Genomic DNA, 27,761 nt, shown 5'->3' with positions numbered 1-27,761 from the left:
CCCCCTGAGGCACATCCTCTACTATGCAAATTGGAATGATGACGTCCGCCACACGCTAAAGTGTCCTGCCTTCAGTGGATGCGAGATAACATCTACCTATCCAGGAAGGGAAGTGCTGCTTTAAGATCTGCACTGTTTATTCATCCTGGATTCTACCAACAGAGGCCTGAAACTTCCACACATCGATGATGTCTTCTCTGGACAAAGGCAATATATCCCTTTTAATGAACCACCCAATATTTTTTAAATGTAAACTGATAAAATACCTCATTAATATATGTAAACAAATGTGCAAATCAAGTTGTAAATCTCAAGTATGACTCCTTCCATAAAGTATGTTTGGTGTCCAACTTCTTTCGGTAGTTTTAACACTAGTTTAAAATGTTTTTTTTGATTTACATTACCTTATTCCTTGTGCATACACCTAAATAACATAAAAATACACTGTATATTGTTTGGGGATTTTTCCAAATACATACATACCCTTAAACAAATACTATTTATTTGAATTATAAAAAAGCAAATGAAACTATGTTCTTCCTAATTATGACAAAATGCCTCTTTAAAAATAAATAAATGCCTCCTATCAAACTTTTTTTTTAAAACTCACATTAAGGTAAAGATATTAAAACATCCAAGTGAGCAGAAAAATATTAAAAACCCACTGAAAAAATAATTGAAAACCCTTTAACATTTTTACCAGCATGTGTCGCCCTCTTGTGGATATGTAGGGTAAAGCACCTGCTGGAGATCCAGTTGAAAGTGAGGGAGTGGAAGCCACATCCCATAAATAAACGCAGGAAAAATGTACAGAATCCAGGCAAGAGTTTCCTTTTGTTAATTTATTTTGTAGATTTCCAATAAATGTGTCCAACATAAACACAATCACCAGGTTCCCCGCTGACCCGGTGCCCAAAAACCACCTTAAAATAAAAGCATGTTGACTTACTTCCACTAAAAGGATTAGGGTTACAAAGGGATTAATTTCATATAAACAAAACACAGCTGTTTAATTGAAGTGTATCCATCCTACCCCTAAGTATAGTTGGCTAAATAATGATATTGTCTTAGATTTGTGGTTATCTGATATTGGAAATGTTGTCTTTTCTTGGTTTTAAGGCTGAATGACAGTACAATTATGTTGTATTGTGAAGTATCCAGCATTAAATCCATATCATTTATGGGGACTTTAGGCTTTGTAGACAATTTACATGCACAAAAACCTTTAAAACACACACAAAGTCCAATATATGAGTACTTCTCCCCCTCTGATCTTTAAGACGCATCCCTGCTGACTGGTGGTTGACACCATGCAGTACCGCGGTCCGGACGCCAGGGGGCAGCAACATATTTCCTGACCCTTTTTAAAGTCAGCTGATCGCTGCTGCGGATCCTCCTCCAGAAGAAGCTGTCACAATGTAAACAGCGCTCCTCCATGAGGATCCTCCAGCTCCAGGTGAGTCTGCTGTTTCTAAATCTGTTTTAACCTGCTTCAGTTTTTTTTAATGCTAACGTTGAATGCTACTTGCTAACTGTACATTACCAGCATAGCTTGTGCTACCTTAGCAAGAACTAGCTCCCAAACTGAAGGTAAATCCAGTTTCATTAACAGGTATTTTATAGATCACTTATTTATTAGGAGGAAATAGTTTGCCATAAAACATTTCATGACAATTAAAGAGCCTGTATTTAATTCGAGGTACTTGTACTTTACTTGAGTATTTACCTTTTTATACTTTTACTCCACTACATGTATTTAATTGTACTTTAGTTGCTAGGCAGATTAGGATGAATGATGGTAAATATAATCTCCCTTAAATCAGACTGTAGTTCACCTGCAGTAAATCCAGCAGCTACCCTGCAGTATACAAAGCCATTCAAACTAGCTGCACCTTTACCAGCTCTGAGAACACTTTAATGATCAATCATTATAAAACATATCAGAGATATTATTCTGAAATGGACCAATCAGACAATGACTACTTTTACTGTCACTACTTTAAGTACATTTAGAGGAGAGTACTTTCTACTTTCACTGGAGGAACATTTAGAATACTTTTACTGTGACAGAGTATTCCTACACTCTGGTACTTCTACTTTACTCAAGTACAAGACCTGAGTACTTCTACTTTACTCAAGTACAAGACCTGAGTACTTCTACTTTTACTCAAGTACAAGATCTGAGTACTTCTACTTTACTCAAGAACAAGATCTGACTACTTCTACTTTACTCAAGAACAAGACCTGAGTACTTCTACTTTACTCAAGTACAAGACCTGAGTACTTCTACTTTTACTGTGACAGAGTATTCCTACACTCTGGTACTTCTACTTTACTCAAGTACAAGGTCTGAGTACTTCTACTTTACTCAAGAACAAGACCTGAGTACTTCTACTTTTACTCAAGTACAAGATCTGAGTACTTCTACTTTACTCAAGAACAAGATCTGACTACTTCTACTTTACTCAAGAACAAGACCTGAGTACTTCTACTTTACTCAAGTACAAGACCTGAGTACTTCTACTTTACTCAAGTACAAGATCTGAGTACTTCTACTTTACTCAAGTACAAGACCTGAGTACTTCTACTTTACTCAAGTACAAGACCCGAGTACTTCTACTTTACTCAAGTACAAGATCTGAGTACTTCTACTTTACTCAAGAACAAGACCTGAGTACTTCTACTTTACTCAAGTACAAGACCTGAGTACTTCTACTTTTACTCAAGTACAAGACCTGAGTACTTCTACTTTACTCAAGTACAAGATCTGAGTACTTCTACTTTACTCAAGAACAAGATCTGAGTAATTCTACTTTTACTCAAGTACAAGACCTGAGTACTTCTACTTTTACTCAAGTACAAGATCTGAGTAATTCTACTTTACTCAAGTACAAGACCTGAGTACTTCTACTTTACTCAAGTACAAGATCTGAGTACTTCTACTTTACTCAAGTACAAGATCTGAGTAATTCTACTTTTACTCAAGTACAAGACCTGAGTACTTCTACTTTTACTCAAGTACAAGACCTGAGTACTTCTACTTTACTCAAGTACAAGACCTGAGTACTTCTTCTTTCCTCTGGTAAAGACTGTAACTTGCCCGTTCACTGGGGTACTCAAATAAGATGTATCGTCATGTTAAAGTATCAGACTGTGTACATTCTCTGTATTATAATGTGTGCAAAGATATACTATCTTCGTTTACTCTAGTACAAAAACTCCTTATTCTACTTTATACTAAGAGTAAAGCCTGAGTACTTCTACTTTACTAATGTACAAGACTCTTTGACTTCTCTTTTTATCAAATTTACAGAGACTGTTGAGTACTTTCTGTTGTATCAAGTAAGAGCTTGTAATTTACTTTACTCTTAAGACCAGTACCACTTTACTCATTAGCAAGTTAGGGTGATACTTCAGTTAAATCAATAAATACCTTTGTTGCTATTTACTCCCAAGTCCGGATCTGAGACTTCTACTGTTGTCAAGTTCAAGACCGAGCACTTGCTCTAACTTACTCAATACGAGCCTGAGTAACCCTTCTACGTTACTCAAGTACAAGAGCTGGAGTGGTGTCGCTTTGTTTTACTCAAGTTCCCTATTTTGTCCATCATGTGACACAGAGCAGGACTTCACTTACTCAAGTCAAGACCGAGACATTCTAACTTTTAGTCATTACAAACCCGATGTACTTCTAAATTACTCAAGGTACAAACCTTTTCTCTCTCTACTTGTCTCTCGTAGTACTGTGAACCTGAGTACATCTTTAGGCCTGAACTGACTTCACTCCTCAAGTGTCACAACAGCCACGTTCCACTGGAAGAACTTTTCGAACTTTGAACCGGTTCCCACTTTGGGTTTTTGAGATCTTGTAAAGAATGATGTTATAGTCGTTAAATGCTGATTCTCTGGGATGGTACCCCTCTCTGTCCAAGATGGGCAATGGGCGTCAAATAGTATTTAGTCACCACCAATTTGCAATTGTTCCCCATTCTAGAAAAGTAGAGATGGCTGTAACTTTCATTCAAAAGTGTACCTTCTACAATATTGAATAGATTTGAAAAATCCGAAATCACATTGTAGGTTTTTTAATAATGTAATGTGATGGTAACAATTCCTCGTTTAAAATAGTAATTTGTGTTCAACAGCAGGGATTGTGGCGTGCAAAGTGGTCTGTAGAATTCTTGAAGAGCGTCTACCAGGACCTCTCACATAGTTACCTGTAACATGGCCCCCTCAATCGTGACAGATAAAAGACCCTAGTCCACATAAGCCTCAAACAGAGATAAGAAACTGCCTATTGCCAAGACCAAAAGGGTGTGTGATGGAGATCAGATGGATAAGAGTGTGTGACCTGCTGGAGGTGTGGGAAATACTGAGGGCTGGAAGTAGGTAAGGTACGTGTTGGTGTGAAGAAATCAATTGTGGGGTGTGTGTGAAATTGGGAAGAAGTCTAGACCACTGCTGGGTGCTCCCTGCGATCTGGGGCTTGTGTGAGAGTCTGCGGGGGGTCGAGGAGTCTAGGATGTGTGAGGAGTCCAGAAGCCACCGGGGGACCTAGTGAATGACCTGCAGAGAGCTGGGACCAAAGTAACAGAGGCTACCATCAGTAACACACTACGCCGCCAGGGACTTAAATCCTGCAGTTCCAGACGTGTCCCCCTGCTTAAGTCAGTACATGTCCAGGCCCGTCTGAAGTTTGCTAGAGGGCATTTGGATGATCCAGAAGAGGATTGGGAGAATGTCATATGGTCAGATGAAACCAAAATAGAACTTTTTGGTAAAAACTCAACTCGTCGTGTTTGGAGGAGAAAGAATGCAGAGTTGCATCCAAAGAACACCATACCTACTGTGAAGCATGGGGGTGGAAACATCATGCTTTGGGGCTGTTTTTCTGCAAAGGGACCAGGACGACTGATCCCTGTAAAGGAAAGAATGAATGGGGCCATGTATCGTGAGATTTTGAGTGAAAACCTCCTTCCATCAGCAAGGGCACTGAAGATGAAGCGTGGCTGGGTCTTTCAGCATGACAATGATCCCAAACACACCGCCAGGGCAACGAAGGAGTGGCTTCGTAAGAAGCATTTCAAGGTCCTGGAGTGGCCTAGTCAGTCTCCAGACCTCAACCCCATAGAAAATCTTTGGAGGGAGTTGAAAGTCCGTATTGCCCAGGGACAGCCCCAACACATCACTGCTTTAGAGGAGATCTGCATGGAGGAATGGGCCAAAATACCAGCAACAGTGTGAAAACCTTGTGAAGACTTACAGAAAACGTTTGACCTCTGTCATTGCCAACAAAGGGTATATAACAAAGTATTGAGATGAACTTTTGTTATTGACCAAATACTTATTTTCCACAATCATTTGAAAATTAATTCATTAAAAATCCTACAATGTGATTTCCTGGATTTTTTTTTCTCATTCTGTCTCTCATAGTTGAGGTATACCTATGATAACAATTACAGGCCTCTCTCATCTTTTTAAATGGGAGAACTTGCACAATTGGTGGCTGACTAAATACTTTTTTGCCCCACTGTATGTTGTGTCTCATAATGCATATACATATACTACACTACAGTTTACATCCCTTTATACATTAATACTACCTTATGTTATATTTAATATATGAAGAATAAAGCTGTTCTGATTCTGATTTATGTAGGCCTTTATATTTTAGCCTTATGTTTGAACTACTACTTTCTGATTTCTCTCTTATTTTCATTCACATTGAGTGACTGTTGGAGGGTTAAGCTTTCTGTTGTAACTCTGTGTTGAGCGTTTGATAATTAAGGACTTAAAGCTTAAAGCCACACCAGCTCAGCATCACTCATTAGCAGGTTAGGGTGAACATCAGTCCATAACTTGGTAAATAAATATCTTTGTTGCCATCTATCCTCTACATCCCAGCCCCGGACCTGATTTGATGTTGCTGTTGTCAGCATGGCTTCCAGCTCCGGCAGCTTCGCTCCTCCAAAACTGTCCGACTTCATCCTCACCGAGCGGCTGGGCAGTGGAACCTACGCCACGGTCTACAAAGCCTACAGGAAGGTGAGCGGGGGGAAGAGTGGGTGTCGCTTTGTTTTTGGACACACTAGTTCCCTACTTTTTGTCAGCATCACGTGTCGACTCAGGATCTACAGAGCCAGGCTATTCTCGTAGGAACCATGACATTCTGGGGAACGTTATTGAGGTCATTGCAAACCACCGTCTCGTCCCCTCCCTCTAACACAAGCGCTCACACACCCCTTGTCTCTTCAGTCGGGTTGAGGTTGCTGCTCGTCGCTCCTGCCTCCTCTGCTGAAGCGGAGAGAAGCTTTAGCGCCTGAAGAGCTGGCTTCACTCCTCATCAGTGTCACAAACCCCGTTCATAGAGAGAGGAAACTTTCTCAGGATCTTGTGAAAGTTTCTGATTGCCACATACATGTTTTGGGTTATTTGAGAGTCTGTGGAGTAAGGGGAAGATTATTTTATAGTTAGCTTTACCTTCTTTTTAGAAGCAGTGCTCACACCATGCTGCTGCTGCAAGGTGGGAGCAATGGCCGCTCTCACATTTGCTTTTTAAAGTCAACTAACATTTCCAAATTGCACATCTTGGTTCCCCAGAAATACTCCCACCTACAGACAAACTGTTCTCAAGATGTGCATGCTCTCTCGTGCAAGCGTTCTGGTTTATTATATTTCTTTGTGCAAGAAATAAAAGATACAAAACCGAAGTCTTCAAATGTTATTCCTTCTACAATATTTTGAATTAGATTTTCTGAGAAATTTCCCGAAGTCGGGACATCTTAGTTTGAATTTACACAACTTACTGACTGAGTGACTGCTACAACAGGATGAGTCCAGTCCTGTACTTTTAATATTAATTGAAGTGTTGGTGTTGCAGGGGGACAGTCGGGAGGTGGTGGCGGTGAAAGTGGTCTCGAAGAAGTCTCTGAACCGAGCGTCTACAGAGAACCTGCTCACAGAGATAGAGATCCTGAAGACCATGCGCCACCCTCACATCGTGCAGCTCAAAGACTTCCAGGTGAGCTCGACGACATGCAGGAGCCATGAATACCAGAGATAAATGTCATGCTGACTGTTTCTGTTGTGGAGTTGGTCTTTGTTATCATATTATGACTCAATATCAGGTGTGTGTGTGAGGAGTCAGAGTTGTGTGTGAGTTAGGTATGGGTGAGGTGTGTGTGAGTGTGTGAGGATTCTGAGTTGTGTGTGGGAGTAGCCTAGTGTGTGAGGTAGGTATGTGGGGTGTGTGTGAGGGGTCTGTGGGATGTGTGGGAGGAGTCTGTGGGGTGTGTGTGAGGAGTCTGTGGGGTGTGTGTGAGGGGTCTGTGGGGTGTGTGTGAGGGGTCTGTGGGGTGTGTGTGTGAGCTAATAGAAATATGCCCTGTACATTCAGTGGTGTGTATCTATCTATATCCATAGAATTAGAATCCCCCTGCAGGACACATCCCTCAGTATTTGGGGAATGAATGAAAGTCTTCCACATCTTAAAGTGTCCTCTCCTCTCAGTGGGATGCGGAGAACATCTATCTGATCCTGGAGTGGTGCTCTGGTGGAGATCTGTCCTGCTTTATTCGAAGTCGCCGGATTCTACCTGAGACTGTGGCCCGACGCTTCCTGCAGCAGATCGGTGAGTCAGCGGCTTCTCTGGGGATCAAAGGGCATTAATATATCTTATTTAGGGTGTGTGTGTGTGTGTGTGTGTGTGTGTGTGTGTGTGTGTGTGTGTGTGTGTGTGTGTGTGTGTGTGTGTGTGTGTGTGTGGTGTGTGTGTGTGTGTGTGTGTGTGTGTGTGTGTGTGTGTGTGTGTGTGTGTGTGTGTGTGTGTGTGTGTGTGTGTGTGTGTGTGTGTGTGTGTGTGTGTGTGTGTGTGTGTGTGTGTGTGTGTGTGTGTGTCCGTGTAGCCTGTGCCCTGCAGTTTCTTCATGAGCGGAACATCTCTCACCTGGACCTGAAGCCTCAGAACATCCTGCTCAGCGGCTCCATCCTCAAACTGGCAGGTGATCTCATACACACACACACACACACACACACACACAGTTAAACAATCACGTCATCATAATATCAGCTACGTGCCACATACAAGAACTGAATAACAGTATTTGTAGTAGCAGTAATGCTGTTCCTTGGTCCCTGTTTAACAGCTCCATTTAGGTATGAAATCCCCTACCCATATACAGTTACACACCGCTGTATGTTCTGTTTTATACATATTTGTCATTGTTGTATGTTGAAGTACAGTGTGCACCTTTTTACTTGAACTTCTTATGGAATATATTTCTTTACATTTTATTTTAAATGTTATTTATTTATTTGATTTATTAGTTTTATTTTTGTTCCTCTTATCAGGAGAAGTGGTCACACAACTCAAACCCTTTTTTATTTATAAACGTGTTTGTGTTGTATGTGAATTCATTTTGTCTTCATACTTTTACCTTTTGATTTATTTCAATATTCTTTATTTTACTAAATTTTTTATTCTGATCTGGAGAAAAAAGACTAACCCCCCTCTGTGACAAATGAAGTGTTCTTGGTCTGATAAACTGCGTTTCCTCTCCTCTCATGATTCTGCAGACCCAGACTTCCACAGCTCAACCTTTAATTAAATCTCTACTGTCCGGGGGGGGTGCATCCTCTCAGACCTGCCACACTGAATCGTTTCCCCCTCTGTGATTTGCTCTCAGATTTTGGCTTCGCTCAGTACATGTCCCCGTGGGACGAGCAGAGCGTCCTGAGAGGCTCTCCTCTCTACATGGCTCCGGAGATGGTGTGCCGCCGGCAGTACGACTCCAGGGTGGATCTGTGGTCCGTGGGGGTCATCCTCTACGGTCAGTGCTCACCTGTCAGTTCAGTCCACTCTGGATCACACATTTGGAAAAAGATAAAAGATAAGATTGACTTTGTTGGGAAAGTTTTCGTCACAGCAGCATGATGAAACAAGGTGTTGCGCAACATTTGAAAAATAAACCAACAAAATAGAAATAAAATTACCAAAAAATATACAGTGAAAGACACCAATCTGTAGACTGTAAATAAACTCTATGGAGGGCCAAATTAAATTACAGCTAACACAATTTAAAAGCAGGATATTATTTACATTATGTGAGCAAGGAATGGCAAATTCAATTAAGTCTATATATATATATATATATATATAGACTTAATTGAATATATTAATTATGTATAATTAAGTCTATATATATATATATATATATTGCATTATATTAATTATATATATATTTATGAACATCCTCCCAGAAACGACACGTGTTATCAATCCGGCGTCTGTTTTCGCCCACTGACGGGAATACGTTAAATGCAGTTTATTTAAATGTTAAGTGTTAGTTCAGGAGTTATTGGTAGGTTGAGTCAATGCAGTTCAATTTAAAGTATTTATTTTTAGTGTCATTTGAATATTTATGTTAAGTATTTTTAGTTAATTTTGAAGTTAAAAAAAATCTAATTAATTTGTATTTATTTAATTATGTATTTATTTAATTATGTATTTATTTAATTATGAATTAAACATTTTCTATTTTATTTAATTATGTATTTATTTAATTATGAATTAAACATTTTCTATTTTATTTAATTATGTATTTATTTAATTAAACATTTTCTGTTTTATTTTATTTTCCACATTTCATTTTTATTAAAGTTCAAGAAAATCCACCATTTTTACAAAGTGAAACAAATGCACGATGTTTCCAGAGTAATCTAGTTACATAAACATGATCTCAATATTGACCAAATTAATCCCAACTATCGCTGGAGTCACGCAGCCTTAATGTGCATCCTGCTCTGTAGCCTGAGCCGCTCTTCAATAACAATCATCCCCTGGTTCCTAACGATAGAAGGACGATCAGATGTCCGGCCCTGCAGGCTGGAGACAGCTCTGTGTGCGTCACAGATAGAAATGCGCCATTAATCAGAAACAAGGCCGTCTGGTTTGCCCCATTTAGTGTGGTACAGTTTGATAGCACACTGCAGTGATGGCTCTGTGTGTAAGGAAGTTTGGTGCAAGATATTTAAGGTAGCTAAAATGATATGATGTCTTAGAGCTGTTTCAGCATTCGAGCATGCATGCCCTTTATCTCCCTCTCCTTTCCAGTAAAAGCATTACGTGTCGTTGATGAAATCCCTGCAGATTGACTGATCTGAACTCTGTTTCTGTGCTTTCAGAGGCACTTTTTGGGCGAGCACCGTTTGCATCCAGATCATACGCTGAACTGGAGGAGAAGATCCGGAGTAACCAACCCATCGAGGTACGATCCGTGCAATAAAGGAGTGAATAAAGCTCCACCGCGCTACATACTCCTCACTTGATTGATGTTGAACATACTCAAATATTCACAAACTCTATTTTAATAATGAACTTTGTATAAAGAGCCCTTTTCATACAAAATATGCTCATTTGAACATTTGAACAAGGCCAACATCTGTGGATGGAGTAATGGAATGACACAAATCTATAAGGAGAACTATTGAAGAACATTATAGGAATCAAAGGAATTACAAACCCTCAGCTGATTCTGAAAGTACTGCTGTCTTATATTGTACTTCTTAAATATATATCTAAACAGATAGTAACATTCATGTGTCAATAAGCCCAATGTCAAATAAATTCAGTCAATTAAAGTTGGAAACAAGTCTTGATTGATAAATAAAAGCCAGATCACTTATTTCCATAACCAGCTGGAAGTAGACCCTCCATATTCCCCCTTGTTATAATCCATCTGAAGCTTGCTGGGGTGTAAGCTGTTTGTTTTCTCAAAGCATATTCAATCAGCAGCGATAACTGACCTACATTTGATTTATTTTGCTAACTTATAACTTAGCTTGTGAGGCAATATACCTCTCCTCTAGTGAGGGCTCCAGACCTTTGCATGTTCTCCTGTGTGTGGCCCTCAGTGAGAACAGTTTGGACACCCCCTAGATTTAATTAAGAGCGTTTCAGTGTTGTTATGAGACCATTAAAGAAAAGAGCATCTTAATATACACACACCAACAACGCCTGGGAATTAGAGAACGTAAGGAGAAGTAATTCATCTGTAATGAGGCACCTCTGTAAGCAAAGTATCCTCCTCATTAACTTCTGATGCTCTCTCTGAACATCAGCTCTAATTAAAAGCACACCCCCTGACTCATGAGTCTCTCAGTATTTGTGAACGTCTGCCGTTGGACCACTAGGTGGCAGACTTTCACACGCTACCCGTATCCCCCTCAGGACTGTGGGTGAAGATGAAGGTACCTTTCTGAAGTTAAATGGATCATCTGGGATAGAAAGAATATATTTTTAGACTTGTCAAGAAACAAAAGTCTCTACCATGAGAAGAATTAAAGGGGCCCTATTCTGCTTTTCGGGGTGTTCCCTCTCCGTATGTGTTCTATAGGTTTTAGTGCATGTAAATCAGGGGTGTCCAAACTTTTTTCACCGAGGGCCACATACAGAAAAATATACGGAGAGCTGGGCCTCTGATAGAGGTGGATATCGCCTCATAAGTTAAGTTATAAGTTAGCAAAACAAATCAAATGTAGGGGAATAATGCGCGAGACTTTAAAACGCTGTCAGAAAGAACAGCCTACATCCCGTCTGTCTTTAGGGGTTCATTTATTCTGTTGCAGCTCATCCCTTAAAACAGAGCCTCAGATTGCTGATGATAAGAGGAAATATGAAGGTCACATTTCAAGCTGGTTATAAAAACAAGTTATTGGGTTTTTTTATGAACTCCGATTTGTTAGAGAATGTTTTAGATTTAAATGACTGAATTTATTTTAAATTGGTCTCATTAATATATCTGCACATATATATTTGAGAAGTACAATATAAGAGAAGCAGAAGTGTAATTTGTGGGCCGTATCAATTATACTTTTAGGATTTGCAGAGAGCCGATTCAAAATGGCCGGCGGGCCGCATTTCGCCCCTGGGCCATAATTTGGACACCCCTGATGTAAATGCAAAGGCTAAAAAATCCCTGAGTCTCTTTCCCCCCTCCTGCCTGAAACATAGAACTCCTTTTGTTCACTTTCGGAACATAGTGACATCACTACGTAACGATAGCGCTTCTATTGGGCTTTTATTAGACATTAAAGCATGGAGACATGTCAGTCAGTCAGAATCAGAAACGGGTTTATTGCAAAGTAGGTTAACACGTACGAAGAATTTGTGTTGGTGTGCATACATAAACTAAGGTAACTATAATAACATATAAAATATAGCAACATCTACATCCAATATGGCTGAAATATCCCAGTACAGACACTAGATACTAATATCAACCTGAAAATGAGCGGAAAAGAGCCCTATAAATATATATGTATTAAAACATCATGGTTTAAAAGTAGATTAATTTGATGAGCTAGGGTTAGTGAACGTGACAGATCGCTGCAAATTAAAGTCATATCTGTGTCTCTTTCCGAGTCATGGGGACGGTAGGAAACGTTTGATTATCCCGGATAAATGCAATTCACATATCCCAATAATCATCTACAAAGACATACACATATATTTACTGTTCCAGCTGTCCTGATTGCCTGCAACAGTGGAAGATAACGGTTCTCTAAATGTTGGAGGGCTTTCACAACCCTGTTCTCTCGTGTGTAGACTGGAGCTAACTGGATTAGCATACCGCCCATTACCCAGGGATCCACTCAGAGTGTTAAGGTCATCTTTTGATATAAAAGCCTTGTGAGACTGGAAGGTCTTTGGCAACAATCGTCTGTCCTTTCCCCCGGGATTGTCCCCGTGGATTTACTGCAGCGTAATAAGGTCATGTTTTTGTGCATCAGCTGCCTCCTGGGGCCCGGGTCTCCAAGAACTGCCGAGACCTTCTGCTGCGGCTGCTGGACAGGAACCCAGACGCCCGCATCACCTTTGCAGAGTTCTTCCTCCACCCTTTTGTGGATATGGAGCACATGCCGAGCGCAGAGAGCCTGGTGAAGGCGGTAAGAGGAAAGGGGAAGCAGGCGTGTGTGTGTGTGTGTGTGTGTGTGTGTACTCTGCATGACCGTGGATAATGTGTGTGTAATTGGCTGAGCATGTGTGTTGGGTTTTCCTTTAACGCGTGACTCACATAAATGCACCTTCTGTGTCTTTGTGTGCACCATCCTCAGCGAGGCAGTTTGCACTCAGGGATTCCTCTTCCTGTTCCCTCTCTTCAGAAGGAGATGGTCCTGCAGGCCGTTCAGAAGGACCAGGCGGGCGAGCGGGACGCCGCGCTCTGTCTCTACTGCAGCGCCCTGGAGCACTTTGTCCCCGCTATCCACTGTAAGAGCATCACATCATTCAAAGTAACACACCACAGCAAACTGTCACAGTCACACACATCTTCTCTCTGCAGACGAGACGGAGCGGCAGCGTAAGGAAGCCCTCCGGCAGAAGGTAGGCCTGAAACTCTTTCTCTCTCTCTCTCTCTCTCTGTCTCTCTCTCTCTCTGTCTCTCTGTCTCTCTCTCTCTCTCTCTGTCTTTCTCTCTCTCTCTCTCTGTCTTTCTTTCTCTCTGTCTCTGTCTCTCTCTCTTTCTTTCTCTCTGTCTCTGTCTCTCTCTCTTTCTCTCTCTCTGTCTTTCTATCTCTCTCTCTCTCTCTCTCTGTCTTTCTTTCTCTCTGTCTCTGTCTCTCTCTCTTTCTTCTCTCTCTCTCTCTGTCGCTATCTCTCTCTCGCTCTCTCTCTCTCTGTCTCTCTCTCTTTCTTTCTCTCTCTCTCTGTCGCTATCTCTCTCTCGCTCTCTCTCTCTATCTCTCTCTCTCTCTGTCTTTCTCTCTGTCTCTGTCTCTCTCTCTCTTCTGTCTCTTCTTCTTCTCTCTCTCGCTCTATCTCTCTCACTCTCCCCGGTGGGTTCCACTACTCTCCTCCAACAGTAGCATATGGCGTGGTTGATGAAGTTGAGTCACTGTTAGAGGACCTTCCCCCCCGCAGGTCCGTCAGTACGTGTCCCGAGCCGAGGAGCTGAAGGCGCTGGTGGCCTCGGACAACAGGCTGAGCTTTGAGGAGGCCCGCACCTCGAGGGATATCCTCCGAGGTAAACACAGCTCAGTCAGAGGGAAGGCCGCTCAAATATAAGGTTCAGATTTAGACGCTCATACATAGGAGGTGCAGGGTTTGGGCACATGACAGATGTTCTTTCTTAAAGAGTCACAAGGAGGGAAATGTCTCTGAGTGGTTTGGCGCTGAGAGATAATGTACAGTAGGGGTCTCCAGCACATAGAAACTGCAGGATGCTAACGTGCATATGTTGGGCGATTTGCACAATTAGCACAAGTTGCATTAATTAGCGTGTAATGTAGACAATGGTTCAAATATGTTTTGGCAGATTTTGAGAATTTTGGAGTGATTGTGGATGTTAATGAGGAAGCTAGGTCCATCTAAGGATCAACAATTGCAGTTTTAACCAGAAAGAGGCCATATTTTTACTCTCTGTGGGCTGATTTCGATGAATTTTGGATTGGACAGACTGCTTATTTATCTGAGAATAAATTGTCCAAAGTAGAGGTATTCATTTCTCTCTATATCCAATGGTTGCAATACTGCTCATGGTAGTCAAAATCAGCCCACAGAGGGAACAGATATGGCCTTTTTCTGCTTAAAAATGACATTTTAAGGAAAAAGAAATGTCAGTTTTAAGCAGAACGTGTACTCAGCCTTACATTTTGATCCTGAAAAGAAATGGATTCAGCATCCTCAATAACCTCTAAGAACACTCCAATAATGTCCAGATCTGCCAAGCCATTTCTAAACCATTGTCTGCCTGATGCTAATTAATGCTAATCAAGGCACCTAATGCTAATTGTGAACATTGCCCGACATCTTATTGTAATTTATTTGCATTTGATATTGAGGTTATCCTTTTCTTTCCTCTCCAGAAATGTCTCGAGACAAACCCCGGCTGCTGGCTGCTCTGGAGGCGTCCTCTGCTGCCATCGCTAAGGTACATGTAGTTCATGTGTCTGCTGCTAACGGCCTAATGCTAATGAAATAACAATGCTAACACCAGGGTGGACCACCTGTCTTTGTTTGACTGTTTCTGCAGGAGGAGAGTGGGTCGGGGGATCAGGAGGCTCTGGATGCGTACCAGCAGTGCTTAGGAGAACTCCTGTTGGCGCTGGCAGGTAAATAAACTCCTTATTTACACAGGTGCATAAAGCGATCAAGAGGGAGCATTAGCAGAGAAATGTATTCAGAGTACAGGGATCAGACAGAACACTGAAAAAACAACTGAACAAAGGAAATGAAACTCCAGGGAACGGCTGGAAACAAGATAGGACGGGCGGGCGGGCAGGCGGACAGACAGACGGACGGACGGACGGACAGATGGGTCCTCACCTCCTTTAGGCCCGGATCATGAGATCATCTGGAAGGGGAAGATGTTCAGGGATCCAGATGTGGCTCTGAGCCGGGATCAGGACCTGTGCCAGCGCCCTGTGTGGTACCAGAGCCCGGCATCTGCTTCCTGTTCTGCAGCACACTCCAGCTTTGTCTCATTACCAGGGGTACTTCTACTTTACTCAAGTACAAGACCTGAGTACTTCTACTTTACTCAAGTACAAGATCTGAGTACTTCTACTTTACTCAAGTACAATATCTGAGTACTTCTACTTTTACTCAAGTACAAGATCTGAGTACTTCTACTTTACTCAAGTACAAGATCTGAGTACTTCTACTTTTACTCAAGTACAAGATCTGAGTACTTCTACTTTACTCAAGTACAAGATCTGAGTACTTCTACTTTTACTCAAGTACAAGACCTGAGTACTTCTACTTTTACTCAAGTACAAGATCTGAGTACTTCTACTTTTACTCAAGTACAAGATCTGAGTACTTCTACTTTTACTCAAGTACAAGATCTGAGTACTTCTACTTTTACTCAAGAACAAGACCTGAGTACTTCTACCCCCCCCCCGTCAGTATAAAAACACCGGCCTACATTTCAATCCTGCCTGGAGCCCCTTGTCTACACGGTACAGAAATACACTCTAGTATTGGACCTCCCACACACACACACACACACACACACACACACACACACACACACACACACACACACACACACACACACACACACACACACACACACACACACACACACACACACACACACACACACACACACACACACACAGAAACTTACTTTGACTTCTTTAACAAACCATGTGAATACGCCCCTGACTCTCTGCTCCTCTTCCTGTCCTCTTTTATTCTCTCCATCTTGTTTCCCCAGCCGAGCCGCAGGGCCGCCGCAGAGAGCTGCTCCACAGCGAGGTGAGTAGTTGGCGCCCGGTCGAGTGGACACAGTCACCCAGGGTGGGGTGGGGGGGTGGGGGGGAGTACTTTAAAAATGTGCTCCGTTACATCATGCATGCGTTAAAGCGCCCCTGCACACAATACATACATATGCTGCCAATGCCTCCTGCAATCTATTCAATCATTACTAATATCAAACCTGTCCCCCTTGGTTCACCACCAATCCCCCCACACAGTGTGACCCTTCCTCCAGGTTGACTCGTTCTCTTGGGTTCACTTCTCTTCTCAAAGTGTACAATTCTTTGTGCACGGTATTTTGGAATTACAAATGATCCTAACCCAAACTGGTGGGAATAAAATTGGCCTTTTCCAAAAGTAGTGAGGACACGTCTCCAGTGTCCCCAGTATAAATGACGCCTACAGTTGTGTTAGCTGGTGACATGTGAAAAATATAATCAGTGACTCCGAGTATCACAGTATACAATAATGGGGCCTGATTACTTCTCACTACCTCTGGATAACCTTAATATCAATGCAAATCAAAATAACAATAAGAGGATTATTTACTTAAGTGCAGAGACTGGGACATGTTTGTGTTGCAGCAGCATAATACAATACAAGTCATTGCACATAGTAGAAAATAAAAGAAGGAATAAACGATTCTAAAGTATGAACATAAAAATAAATGGAAATAAAAATAAAGCAGTATTATTTATACTGTATATATATATATATATATATATATATATATAAATATATATATTTATATATATATATATATATATATATATAAATATATATATATATATATTTATATATATATATATATATTTATATATATATATATTTAAATATTTATATATATATATATATATATATAAATATATATATATATATATATATATATATATATATTTAAAATCAAAAGTTTGGAAATAAAATCAAAAGGAAAACATCTGGGAGAGAAACAGTGTGAATATTAGAAAAGATGAGGACTAGGGCCACACGAAGGAGGAGTTAGAATAATGAGAAAATAGGGGGACATTTTAAAAGTCAGAATTTGGAGGGAAAAAAAGTCTGATTTTTGGGGAAAAGTGATCATTTAAAAAAAGAATCACATGTTTTAAAAAGTCGACATTTAGAAAAATGTCAGATCTTATAGAAGTTTGAAAGTAAATAGAAAGGACTTTTCTTTAGCAGTGGCGCTAAAAGCCTGAGGTGTGAGGTGTGGTGGAGACGGATAGCAGATCAGCAGAGGAAGAGCGGAGGGAGCGAGAGGGGGTGCGCTCCTGAAGGAGGTCATCCGGATAGGTGGGGGCCAGGTTGTGGAGGTTTTTGTAGTTGAACGGGAACGACCCCGAGTGTTTTCACTGCAGGTTACACTGCGAAATACTGACTCGTACATCTCTGTCCACTCTATAATGGGATACCTCAGTGGTCATATCCCACCCATGAATCCCGTGACCACTCGCCTGTGAAGAGAGTCACATGTAGTGGCAACCGGAGAGATTCATCCACGGCTCCCTGCCCCCCCAACGCTGGTTTTATATCGTCTCCAGCACATTGGTCGGGTTTTACTGCCCGCAGCTTTACTGTGTTGGTTGCTGCGCTCATTCTCGTTGTTTTCAGCCGCAGAAGGGTTATGGTTATTCTGTATTAGGGTCCCCATTAGCACTAGCATTAGCATTGACTCAGTACTTGAATTATATGGACTGGCAATGAATTCCAGCTGACCGTGGCTCTGTGTACACACTTATATATATGACTGTACAACCTTCCTGCTATTGCACGTCGTGTTTGATAGTTATGTTGAGCAAACTGCGATCTGGGATAATATGTCTGGATAAATTGAACAATGCATAAGTGGACCTGTGTGTGACAGTTCAGTTTCTCCGGCGTTTCAGTCACACTGGTTCTAGAGAGGTGACTCTAAGTGCTGCTAGTGTTGCTCTGTGCAAATAAGCAACTCTTTCCTAACGAGATCCAAGAAATGTCTGAAAATGACTTATTATTTACATATTGTTGAGTTTCGATTCACATAATCCCAACATCTCCATCAATTAAATGCCATTTTAATTAATATATTATACGACATATTCCCGTGACAGCATGTGTTGCTGTGGTTGTCGGGCAGAGGTTGTCATTAGTTGACTTTTATTCAGTTTTATCCACATTTTCCACTTTTTTTAACTATATATTTTAAACTGATGAAGGTTTTTGGTCATTGGACGCTTGGATCCTAGGAAACAAGCTAGAAAGCATGCAATAGTTAGCCCTCAGCTTGAAGCCTCTCTGTCCTGTGTCCGCTGGGGGAGCACATTTATGTAACATTGAATTTGAATTTGAAAGTGAATCAAAATTGTTGATTTAAGACCCCGAGTTGAAGCATTGATATTAGACTTTGACACATGCAGGAGAAATGTGTATCAGCGTCTTGGGTCTGCCATTAATCCTCCAACCCCCCCCCCCCCCGGTGTTTGTGCATTGTTTCTCCAGTCACTGAACCAACAGCACTTCATCAGCAAACCCCAGAGGGGCGGGGTGGGCCTCATAGACCTCCCTATTTGAAGTTTTATGGGTGCTTGTCTTAAGTAAATTCAGATGCGGCTGTAATAATCTAACACAGCGTTGGGGAGGCGGAGGCGGGGCTTCAATAGAAAACATGTGTGTGTGTGAGAGCCCCACAGAGCCGACACATGCTGCAAAGATGGCTCTCCGTGTGCGCTCAGATCTGCTAAAAGCTGTCATTTAATATCCCAAATCACACTCCAGAGGCCCCGCTCAGTGTCGGGTGATATGGTTTCATTTTTACCGTCTGCATTTCTAGATATGTACCTTTTTTTTTAAGTTATCAGTCCCATCCTCACCCGTGTAGATTTCCCCCACATGTTTGGCAGTGGGTGATTAAAGGGATGGTGATTAAAGCGCTGTGGCGACATAAGGTCAGGGCTGAAAGCTAAACAGCTGTGGTCCCAATGATTATTCACCGCAACAGATTGGTGTTTTAAAGAGACATCATGGTACCATCAGTTTGGGTCTCCTGTGATTACGACCCCCCTTCAGATGTTCCTGCAGTAATACCCGGGAGGCTTTATACTGAGACGTAGCGGTGATATAAGTAGGTATGAGGTGCAGCCAAGAAGCTTCTGGATCACCAGAGGACTGACGACCACAGCAAAGAGGAGCCCTGCAGCACATGGGGACAGCAGTTGCTCCTCACATGTGGACCATATGAGATGTTTAAAGAAATGACGTAGCACACGAGCGGAGCCGATCACGTTTACGTCCCCAAGCATCTTAAAGTAATCGGCTTCTTGCTCCACGGCTACGTGATTCCCACAGGTCTTTGAAACCCAGGAGAGGGCAGCTTTGTACGTTTTAGAGCTTGAATTCATATATTTTGTGCAGGAATGGAGCTATGCCATGTTGGTTACTTGAATCTGAGGGAATTGGTCATGATAAGTCCTTGAAAAGTCTTTGAATTTGATGGTTCAGTCAGTTTTGGAACGCTGTTTATAGTAGACAAGAACAGCTCTTTCTAGTAGGGATGCTCTTCTGATACTTCTGCACACCAGAGGCCCAGAAACTAAATAAAACAGGACTAATGTCCCTTTCCCACCAGAGAGGTTCCAGGGCCAGTTCAGAGCTAGTGCTAGATTTAAGCACCGGTTCTTCCTGTTCCAACGCAGCCCCGCAGAAAACCAGTTCTCAGCTGGCCCCTATGGCAAGCCGTATGAGTATTTATTCCACATCCTTGATATCAGACACCAGTTGCCTCTTTGGCAGGACTTTTAAGATATATGGTCACACTAGTTGGCAGCAATTCCACTTGTCGCTCTTTTTCAGCAACTAGTGGCACTTTAGTCCAACTAGTTCCTACAAAAGCACCAGAGTCCAGACTAGTCCGCTTTTTGATGAACCGGTGCCCTTTACCGTACTATTGACACTAAAAGTCTAACCAGTGTGCTGCAAAAGCTCTGGCATGTTAACTTGTGGGGAAAAAGAAGCAGAACAACAGCAAACAATGAGCCCCAGTTGTCTCAGAGTTAGCATGATCAAAAGGACCATCCTGTCACGCTAGGTATAATGTTGACCATGTGAACCTTCTTAGTTTATTGTGTTAAACCTTGCTTATTAATACTAAACACAAATGGCAGGAGAGGCTGTTGGTGATGTCATTACTCCTGCAGGTTATTCTGCAAGTATCGGACAAATACAGCTTTGATTTGAAGGTGGCAAAGAAAGAAAGTCACCAAATTTCTGGCCTTTAAAAGAAAGCGAGACGTTAAAAACACTACAAACCCAACGCACAAACATGATCATGTCACCCTGCTTTAAATCAGATAAGGGGCTTTTAAATGTCTGTACGTTATGTTATTGTCTCTTCAGATTCAAAGCCTCATGAGCAGAGCTGAATACCTCAAGAAGAATATCAAGGTAAGCATTCATTACTTGGATTTAATGTCCACGCTCAGCTGTGAGTTCCTGGTGATAACGTGTGTGTGTTTACTCCCAGATGCAGGAGACTCAGAGCGACGCGTCCCTGGATCGGGAGTCTTTGGCAGACTCTGTGCGAAGCTGTGAGTTTTTCGCTGTGTTGTACAAACTGTGTTTCTGAAAACCCTGCGGATAAGTAGCTATATGGGGAAGGTGGTGGGGGTCAGGTAAGGAATGGCCGCCTAGAGTTACACTGAAGTGACCTTTCATTGGAGGTTTTTCCACTAGTAAAATATGAGCCTTTTCTTGCTGAGCCGACCACCCCGCAGCACTGTCTGGCTCTTTGATTTCATTTCAGCGCTGTCCTCTGCCCTCTTGTAAAGCTGGCTTGTAAAACTTTAAAGAGTCCTCTCCTGCTGATGTTCAGGTGTATATCAGTATGTAGAGTCTCTACTTTAAAGAGTCCTCTCCTGCTGATGTTCAGGTGTATATCAGTATGTAGTGTCTCTACTTTAAAGAGTCCTCTCCTGCTGATGTTCAGGTGTATATCAGTATGTAGAGTCTCTACTTTAAAGAGTCCTCTCCTGCTGATGTTCAGGTGTATATCAGTATGTAGAGTCTCTACTTTAAAGAGTCCTCTCCTGATGATGTTCAGGTGTATATCAGTATGTAGAGTCTCTACTTTAAAGAGTCCTCTCCTGCTGATGTTCAGGTGTATATCAGTATGTAGAGTCTCTACTTTAAAGAGTCCTCTCCTGCTGATGTTCAGGTGTATATCAGTATGTAGTGTCTCTACTTTAAAGAGTCCTCTCCTGCTGATGTTCAGGTGTATATCAGTATGTAGTGTCTCTACTTTAAAGAGTCCTCTCCTGCTGATGTTCAGGTGTATATCAGTATGTAGTGTCTCTACTTTAAAGAGTCCTCTCCTGCTGATGTTCAGGTGTATATCAGTATGTAGAGTCTCTACTTTAAAGAGTCCTCTCCTGCTGATGTTCAGGTGTATATCAGTATGTAGTGTCTCTACTTTAAAGAGTCCTCTCCTGCTGATGTTCAGGTGTATATCAGTATGTAGCGTCTCTACTTTAAAGAGTCCTCTCCTGCTGATGTTCAGGTGTATATCAGTATGTAGAGTCTCTACTTTAAAGAGTCCTCTCCTTTTAAAGAGTCCTCTCCTGCTGATGTTCAGGTGTATATCAGTATGTAGTGTCTCTACTTTAAAGAGTCCTCTCCTGCTGATGTTCAGGTGTATATCAGTATGTAGTGTCTCTACTTTAAAGAGTCCTCTCCTGCTGATGTTCAGGTGTATATCAGTATGTAGTGTCTCTACTTTAAAGAGTCCTCTCCTGCTGATGTTCAGGTGTATATCAGTATGTAGAGTCTCTACTTTAAAGAGTCCTCTCCTGCTGATGTTCAGGTGTATATCAGTATGTAGTGTCTCTACTTTAAAGAGTCCTCTCCTGCTGATGTTCAGGTGTATATCAGTATGTAGAGTCTCTACTTTAAAGAGTCCTCTCCTGCTGATGTTCAGGTGTATATCAGTATGTAGTGTCTCTACTTTAAAGAGTCCTCTCCTGCTGATGTTCAGGTGTATATCAGTATGTAGATGTCTCTACTTTAAAGAGTCCTCTCCTGCTGATGTTCAGGTGTATATCAGTATGTAGTGTCTCTACTTTAAAGAGTCCTCTCCTGCTGATGTTCAGGTCGTATATCAATTAAAGAGTCTCTACTTTAAAGATCTCCTGATCAGGTAATCGTATGTATGTCTCTACTTAGAGTCCTCTTGATGTTCAGTATATCAGTATGTAGTGTCTCTACTTTAAAGAGTCCTCTCCTCTTGTCAGGGATACGTATGTGTGTCCTCTTAAGGTCCCCTGTAGTTCAGTGATATCATGTAGTGTCATAACGTTCTCCTTTACTTATACAATGAGCTACTTTAAGTCCTCTCCTGCTGATGTTCAGGTGTATATCATGTATGTCTTAAGAGTCCTCTGCTGATGTTCAGTTTAAAGAGGTCTCTTAATTCTCCTGCTGATGTTCAGGTGTATATCAGTATGTAGGTCTCTACTTTAAAGAGTCCTCTCCTGCTGATGTTCAGGTGTATATCAGTATGTAGAGTCTCTACTTTAAAGAGTCCTCTCCTGCTGATGTTCAGGTGTATATCAGTATGTAGTGTCTCTACTTTAAAGAGTCCTCTCCTGCTGATGTTCAGGTGTATATCAGTATGTAATGTCCTCTCCTGGGACATGTCTCCTTGCTTTAATGTTCAGAAGCTCTTTATGTCTCTCGTACTGTCTGTGCTGCAGCTCCTCTTTTCACCTCTGTCTGAAACCAGAGCTCAGTCTGCTCTGATTGGTTAGCTGGCCGACTCTGTTGTGATTGGTCAACCTCTTAAAGATGTCCCGCCCCTCAGGCTATCACGTACAATGTCCCTGACCGCTAGCCAATAGAAAGCAATGTGTGTTTGATATACATTTGAATATGCGTCCCTCCCTGTTATCCATCTACACACTGGGCTCAGGTCCTGGATGATGGTGGAAACCTAAAGCCCAACAATATCCTGTTCTCTGCATGAAACTCCTGGGGAATTATGGATTTAAAAATAAGGGGGGGGGGGGGGGAAGGGCAACAGTGACTCCGATCGAGTTTCATGAAGAACGTGCTTCTTCTTCTTCTGCTGTTATTTTAATCGAACCGCAGCAGCAGAGAGAAACGCCCGGTCTGCTGACCTCAGGGTAACCCAGCAGCTCCGTTCTGATCAAACACGTCATGTGTTTTTATACTTCTATATTTCAAAGGCTTTATTGTCATATGCACAGTACAGTCAAGGGTGCACATTTGTGACAAGCAGCATTTCAAAAATAATAATTAAAAATAATATAAATGTAAAACATGTCAACAACTTGTATAAATAAATAAAAAATGTCAAATTAAATAAATTGTGTAATACCAAATGAAAAAATATATACACTTAAATAATAATAAACATAAATAATACAAGTAAAAATAATCAAACGTAAAAATCTATATAAAAGAAAGATATATATTCATATTTAAGTACAAATGAAAGAAATAATACAAAATATTTATATAAAAAGTTTAAACAATCTTTATAAAAGAAATCAAAAATGTAAAAATGAATAAATACCAAGTTAATAAATTATAATAAAACAGTATGGTGGGCAGGGATTGAAGTAAAGGTCGACAGGATTACACGTCCATTCAAACCATTGTATCACATTTCAATTTGCAGAATCTATAGTTTAGTATTTGTTTTCCTTTGGGAATCCGAGAGTCTAAAGCAGATCCTGTTTTCCTGTGTGACCCTGAAGGCAGCAGCAGTCTTTGTGGACGACCGCCGTGGTTTCTGCTGCCACAGAGTTGCCCCAGCTGTAGTATCTTAAATATAGCATTTCAGCTTGGCAGTGTTGTGGAGTCGTAGAGAAACCCTAACACACATCAATCCTCTCTGTTTCCTCAGCTTGCTGTCTGCAGTGAGCCCGACGGCCACCGTGGGAACAGATGCTGCTCGGCGTTCAGACTGTACACACTTCACCTGATCACCCCCACCCCCTCCTCCTCCCACTCTGACCAACCTGAGCGCTGCTGGGTGGGATATCCCAGCTGCTGCCAGATGTGGTCAATGCCGTGGTTGTTCCTGCAAAGTTGTGTTTGGCAGGTCGAGAGCTCCTGCTTTCTGAGGAGGGACAGAAACCTCTGACTGGTGAAACATTGGAAGTTGCTCTGGATTTTTTTGTTTTTATTATTTGCACACTGGCGAATGTGAGTTCCCTGTAGCCTCAAACCCCCCCTCCTCCTCTTCCTCCTCCTCACACACCATTCATATGTAAATGCTGGACAGCTTGTATGACAATACCTCTCTGTGATGGTAAACGAGTTACACAGAGACCGGTGCATTATTCAGAGTACACTGTGACAATACAATAGAGTAGTACTAGGATATTACAGGCAGGAGCATACTCTTTGTTTCATATTGGGGTATTTTGCTGCCCGGTGGAAAGAAAACATGAGAAATACACATCAAGGTGTTTACTGTACTGACTTTTCTCTGTTTACATCTGCAGATTCCTCTTAAATCAGCCAAGATGTAGCCTAAAATAAGCCTTCATTTGCATATTTGAACATTTCTGGGAAAACTTGTAACACAAAATACAATTGTCTGTAAGTTAATAATAAGTTTCATGTTGACATGAAGTATGTCTTTTGTCAGACTCCAGTTCAGTAGCACCTACAACTCTACACTCTGCAGTTTCATTACGTCTATGTTCAGGAGGTTTTTACTCTGCCTTGTTCACTTTATGCCTGATTTATATTCATTTAATTCCTGAAAATGTGGAAAAAGCGATCTTTTTATGGCAGCATGTTTTGATTTACTGAGTGAGTGATACCAAGAGATGTTAATAACGCCCTCTGTAAAAACCTTTGACTTGTATATTTCAACAAAATAACCCCAAAGGGATTCAGATCTATGTCTATTCGATGGTTTTTACAGAGGGATTTGATCACTGCTTGAAGAAGAATAACCTTTATTTATCGCCACAGGGGGACATTCGAGTCCCTAAACAGACCGTGCCACTGCCTGATTTATATTACACTTTCTTCCTAAAAACGAGGGAAATTAATATGTTTACGTTTCTTTTTGATTATAAAATAAATCTGTAAAACAAAATGCATATTTAATCATAGACTTACAGAAAACTTGAAAGAAATACTGCAAGTTATCAAGTTTCCTGGTGAAGTCTATAGTCAGCTTTTACCCTGTTCACCTGCAGCATCTTGCAAAATATATGCAATTATAAAATCACCTTTTTCCTCAAAATAAGAGCCAAAAACCTCCACTTCAGTAGCCCCTGCGCACACCAGATTCTTGAGTTTCGTTCCCGTAAATATTTAGAGAAATGTGTCCAGAGGAATGTATATCATTCATAGCCCGATGTTCACCCTAAAGTATGCTGAAATGATCTGTCTTTTTGCACTGTGATGATAATATATATTAAAATGCCCTCTGTAAAGGAAAAGGAAAATCAAGGCATTTCTGTTCTGAAATGCCTACAAATTAGTCTGAATCTAATTAGTAAACGCCTTATTTGCATATTTAATCGGGAACTTGTAATACAAAAAAAGGCTAATTTACTGAACCCTAACCCACTGGATTCAAGATTCATAGTGATATCCATTACTTTACATTTTCACCCCATCACTTTTGCATTATTAAGTATATCATATCTCTGCCTCTGCACCCCCGTCCCCCCCTCCCTGCGGCTCACCACAGGCTCACCATGCTCTCTGCCTTATTTACACTAGACCTGCACTTTCTTAGGTTTGGCACCGGCTGAGTATTTGAGGGATTCAGGGAGTCGGAGCCTTCATAAGCAGCCGCTGTTGTAGGTCTGCACGCTCTCCAAACTTTGTGAATATCATTATCAAGACGATTGGAGGAAAAGTAAAGACGTGTGAGCTGGTGAGAAATCCTCCCTGCTGTGTTGTTGTTTATACAGCTGTGATTTTTGTATTTTGTGTATTTATTGAAAGGGAAATAAAATGTGAAGCGTCTCCGATGTGTAACTTCTTCAGACGTCTTGTCCGATCTCACCTCGTGTTTCAGGACTTTTGGAACGATTTTAGAGGAGAAAGGCCTTGGTCCTCATCTGGAAGAAACAGCTGGCTCTCAGAGCAAACATGTGAAAATAAATACATTGATTTATGTGGAAGTCATACAGAAACTGAATCTGAAAGCCTGGGAGAAACACAAGCATTTTATCCTGTCTTCTGTGTACTGCCCTTGTCTCTTTTACTACTTCTGATGGATGTTAATGGCTACAGGAGTTGCATTTCTTCCTTCTTCTTGTTGCTCATAATCAGCCAGACTGTTGCACTTTTTCTCCAGAGAAGAGAAAGGTACATTCAAGTGGAATTTAAGCTTGTTAAAAAAGATGTAGGAAGTCTGGATTAGTGACACAAACAGATCCAAAGATGCACTTCATCAACTTTAAATCTGTTCCTGTGAAATCCGTTGAAGGTTTCTTGTGGCTCAGGAAGAATTTCCCACATTGTACGTGATAGGCTAAGGGGCGGGACATCTTTTATCAGTCGAGCAATCACAACAGAGCCGTCCAGCTAACCAGTCAGAGCAGACTGGGCTCTGGTTTCAGACAGAGGGTGAAAAGAGGTGCTGCAGCACAGGCAGTATGAGAAAAAATAAAGAGCTTTTTGAACATTAACTCATGGAGACATGTCCCAGAGTGGCAAAAAGTACAACAAGGAACCTGAAAATCAGCAGAATAGGCCCCCTTTAAAGATCAGTTACTTGCATTGATGATACTGGCTCGTCCGTCATTGATTCAATACATAGCATGTGTCGTTAAACCCTTAGAGGGGGGGGGGGTCATTGTCACCTGAAGTTGAGTTCTTTCATTACTCGGCTCACAACTGTCTCTTATACCAAACAGCGCCCAAATATTAAGTCAGACAAGCTGAGCAATATTGGAGAAGTAGTCACAGTGTCTTTAAACCTTCTTGTAAATCCCGCCTCTTTTATTGGAGAGCAAAACTTATCCTCATTGAAAGGCTTTGAAAAGTGACTCAAAAAAAGGATCAAATCAATGAAAATTCATCGATGCATTTATGAAAAATGTGTCCAGGAATCCAGAGCGCTGCCTGAGGTCTAACACAGGGTTTTCATATCTGTTCAGGGCTCTGTTTGTTTCTCCCAGCTGGTGAACATCCACCACGAATGCCAGGTGTAAATCACTCCCATACTGCATGGTTATAACAGAGAGCATCATGTTCCGGGGGCTACAGGACGGAGAGAACCACAGTGACTCCGCTGTCATTGGCTAACCGTTGCTTTAATCAGGACGCATCGCTGCCAGGACACATTTGTGACCCTTGTGCTTGCTTTGTTGTTCTTTTTCTGGGAGTTCTGCCAGTTTATATCGCCCCAAAAATCAAGTAGAATATCCTCACAGTTAATGCAACCCAGAGAGGGGAGAATCTGCAATGGAAACTTTAACCCATCAACCCTCAAAGCCCCCCACCCCAGAGTCTCCTCTTCCCCACCACAACC

General features: G+C 41.5%; 1 protein-coding gene across 3 annotated transcripts; it reads left to right on the top strand.

The window, feature by feature from the left end:
* Window positions 1-1,378: 1,378 nt before the first annotated feature.
* On the top strand, window positions 1,379-26,248 carry ulk3 (unc-51 like kinase 3). 3 transcript variants are annotated; one of them, XM_063882250.1, is made up of 17 exons: window positions 1,379-1,456; window positions 5,905-6,045; window positions 6,881-7,021; window positions 7,510-7,630; window positions 7,905-8,000; window positions 8,685-8,828; window positions 10,183-10,265; window positions 12,790-12,945; window positions 13,162-13,267; window positions 13,341-13,381; window positions 13,919-14,021; window positions 14,863-14,927; window positions 15,030-15,108; window positions 16,218-16,258; window positions 20,630-20,677; window positions 20,757-20,820; window positions 24,156-26,248. In XM_063882250.1, the coding sequence occupies exons 2-17, from the start codon at window positions 5,938-5,940 to the stop codon at window positions 24,170-24,172; spliced, it is 1,413 nt and encodes a 470-aa protein (XP_063738320.1). In that variant the 5' UTR covers window positions 1,379-1,456; window positions 5,905-5,937; the 3' UTR covers window positions 24,173-26,248. The 3 variants fall into 3 exon arrangements, 2 of the variants coding, with proteins under 2 accessions (XP_063738320.1, XP_063738319.1); XM_063882249.1 differs by having other exon boundaries at window positions 13,114-13,267; XR_010165687.1 differs by lacking the exons at window positions 20,630-20,677; window positions 20,757-20,820; window positions 24,156-26,248 and adding an exon at window positions 15,240-15,489 and having other exon boundaries at window positions 13,114-13,267; window positions 16,218-16,239.
* The last annotated feature ends 1,513 nt before the right edge of the window (window positions 26,249-27,761 follow it).

Source organism: Eleginops maclovinus, chromosome 4, assembly GCF_036324505.1.
Source record: "Eleginops maclovinus isolate JMC-PN-2008 ecotype Puerto Natales chromosome 4, JC_Emac_rtc_rv5, whole genome shotgun sequence".
Classification (NCBI taxonomy): Eukaryota; Metazoa; Chordata; class Actinopteri; order Perciformes; family Eleginopidae; genus Eleginops; species Eleginops maclovinus.
This window is presented reverse-complemented; position numbering and strand designations above follow the sequence as displayed.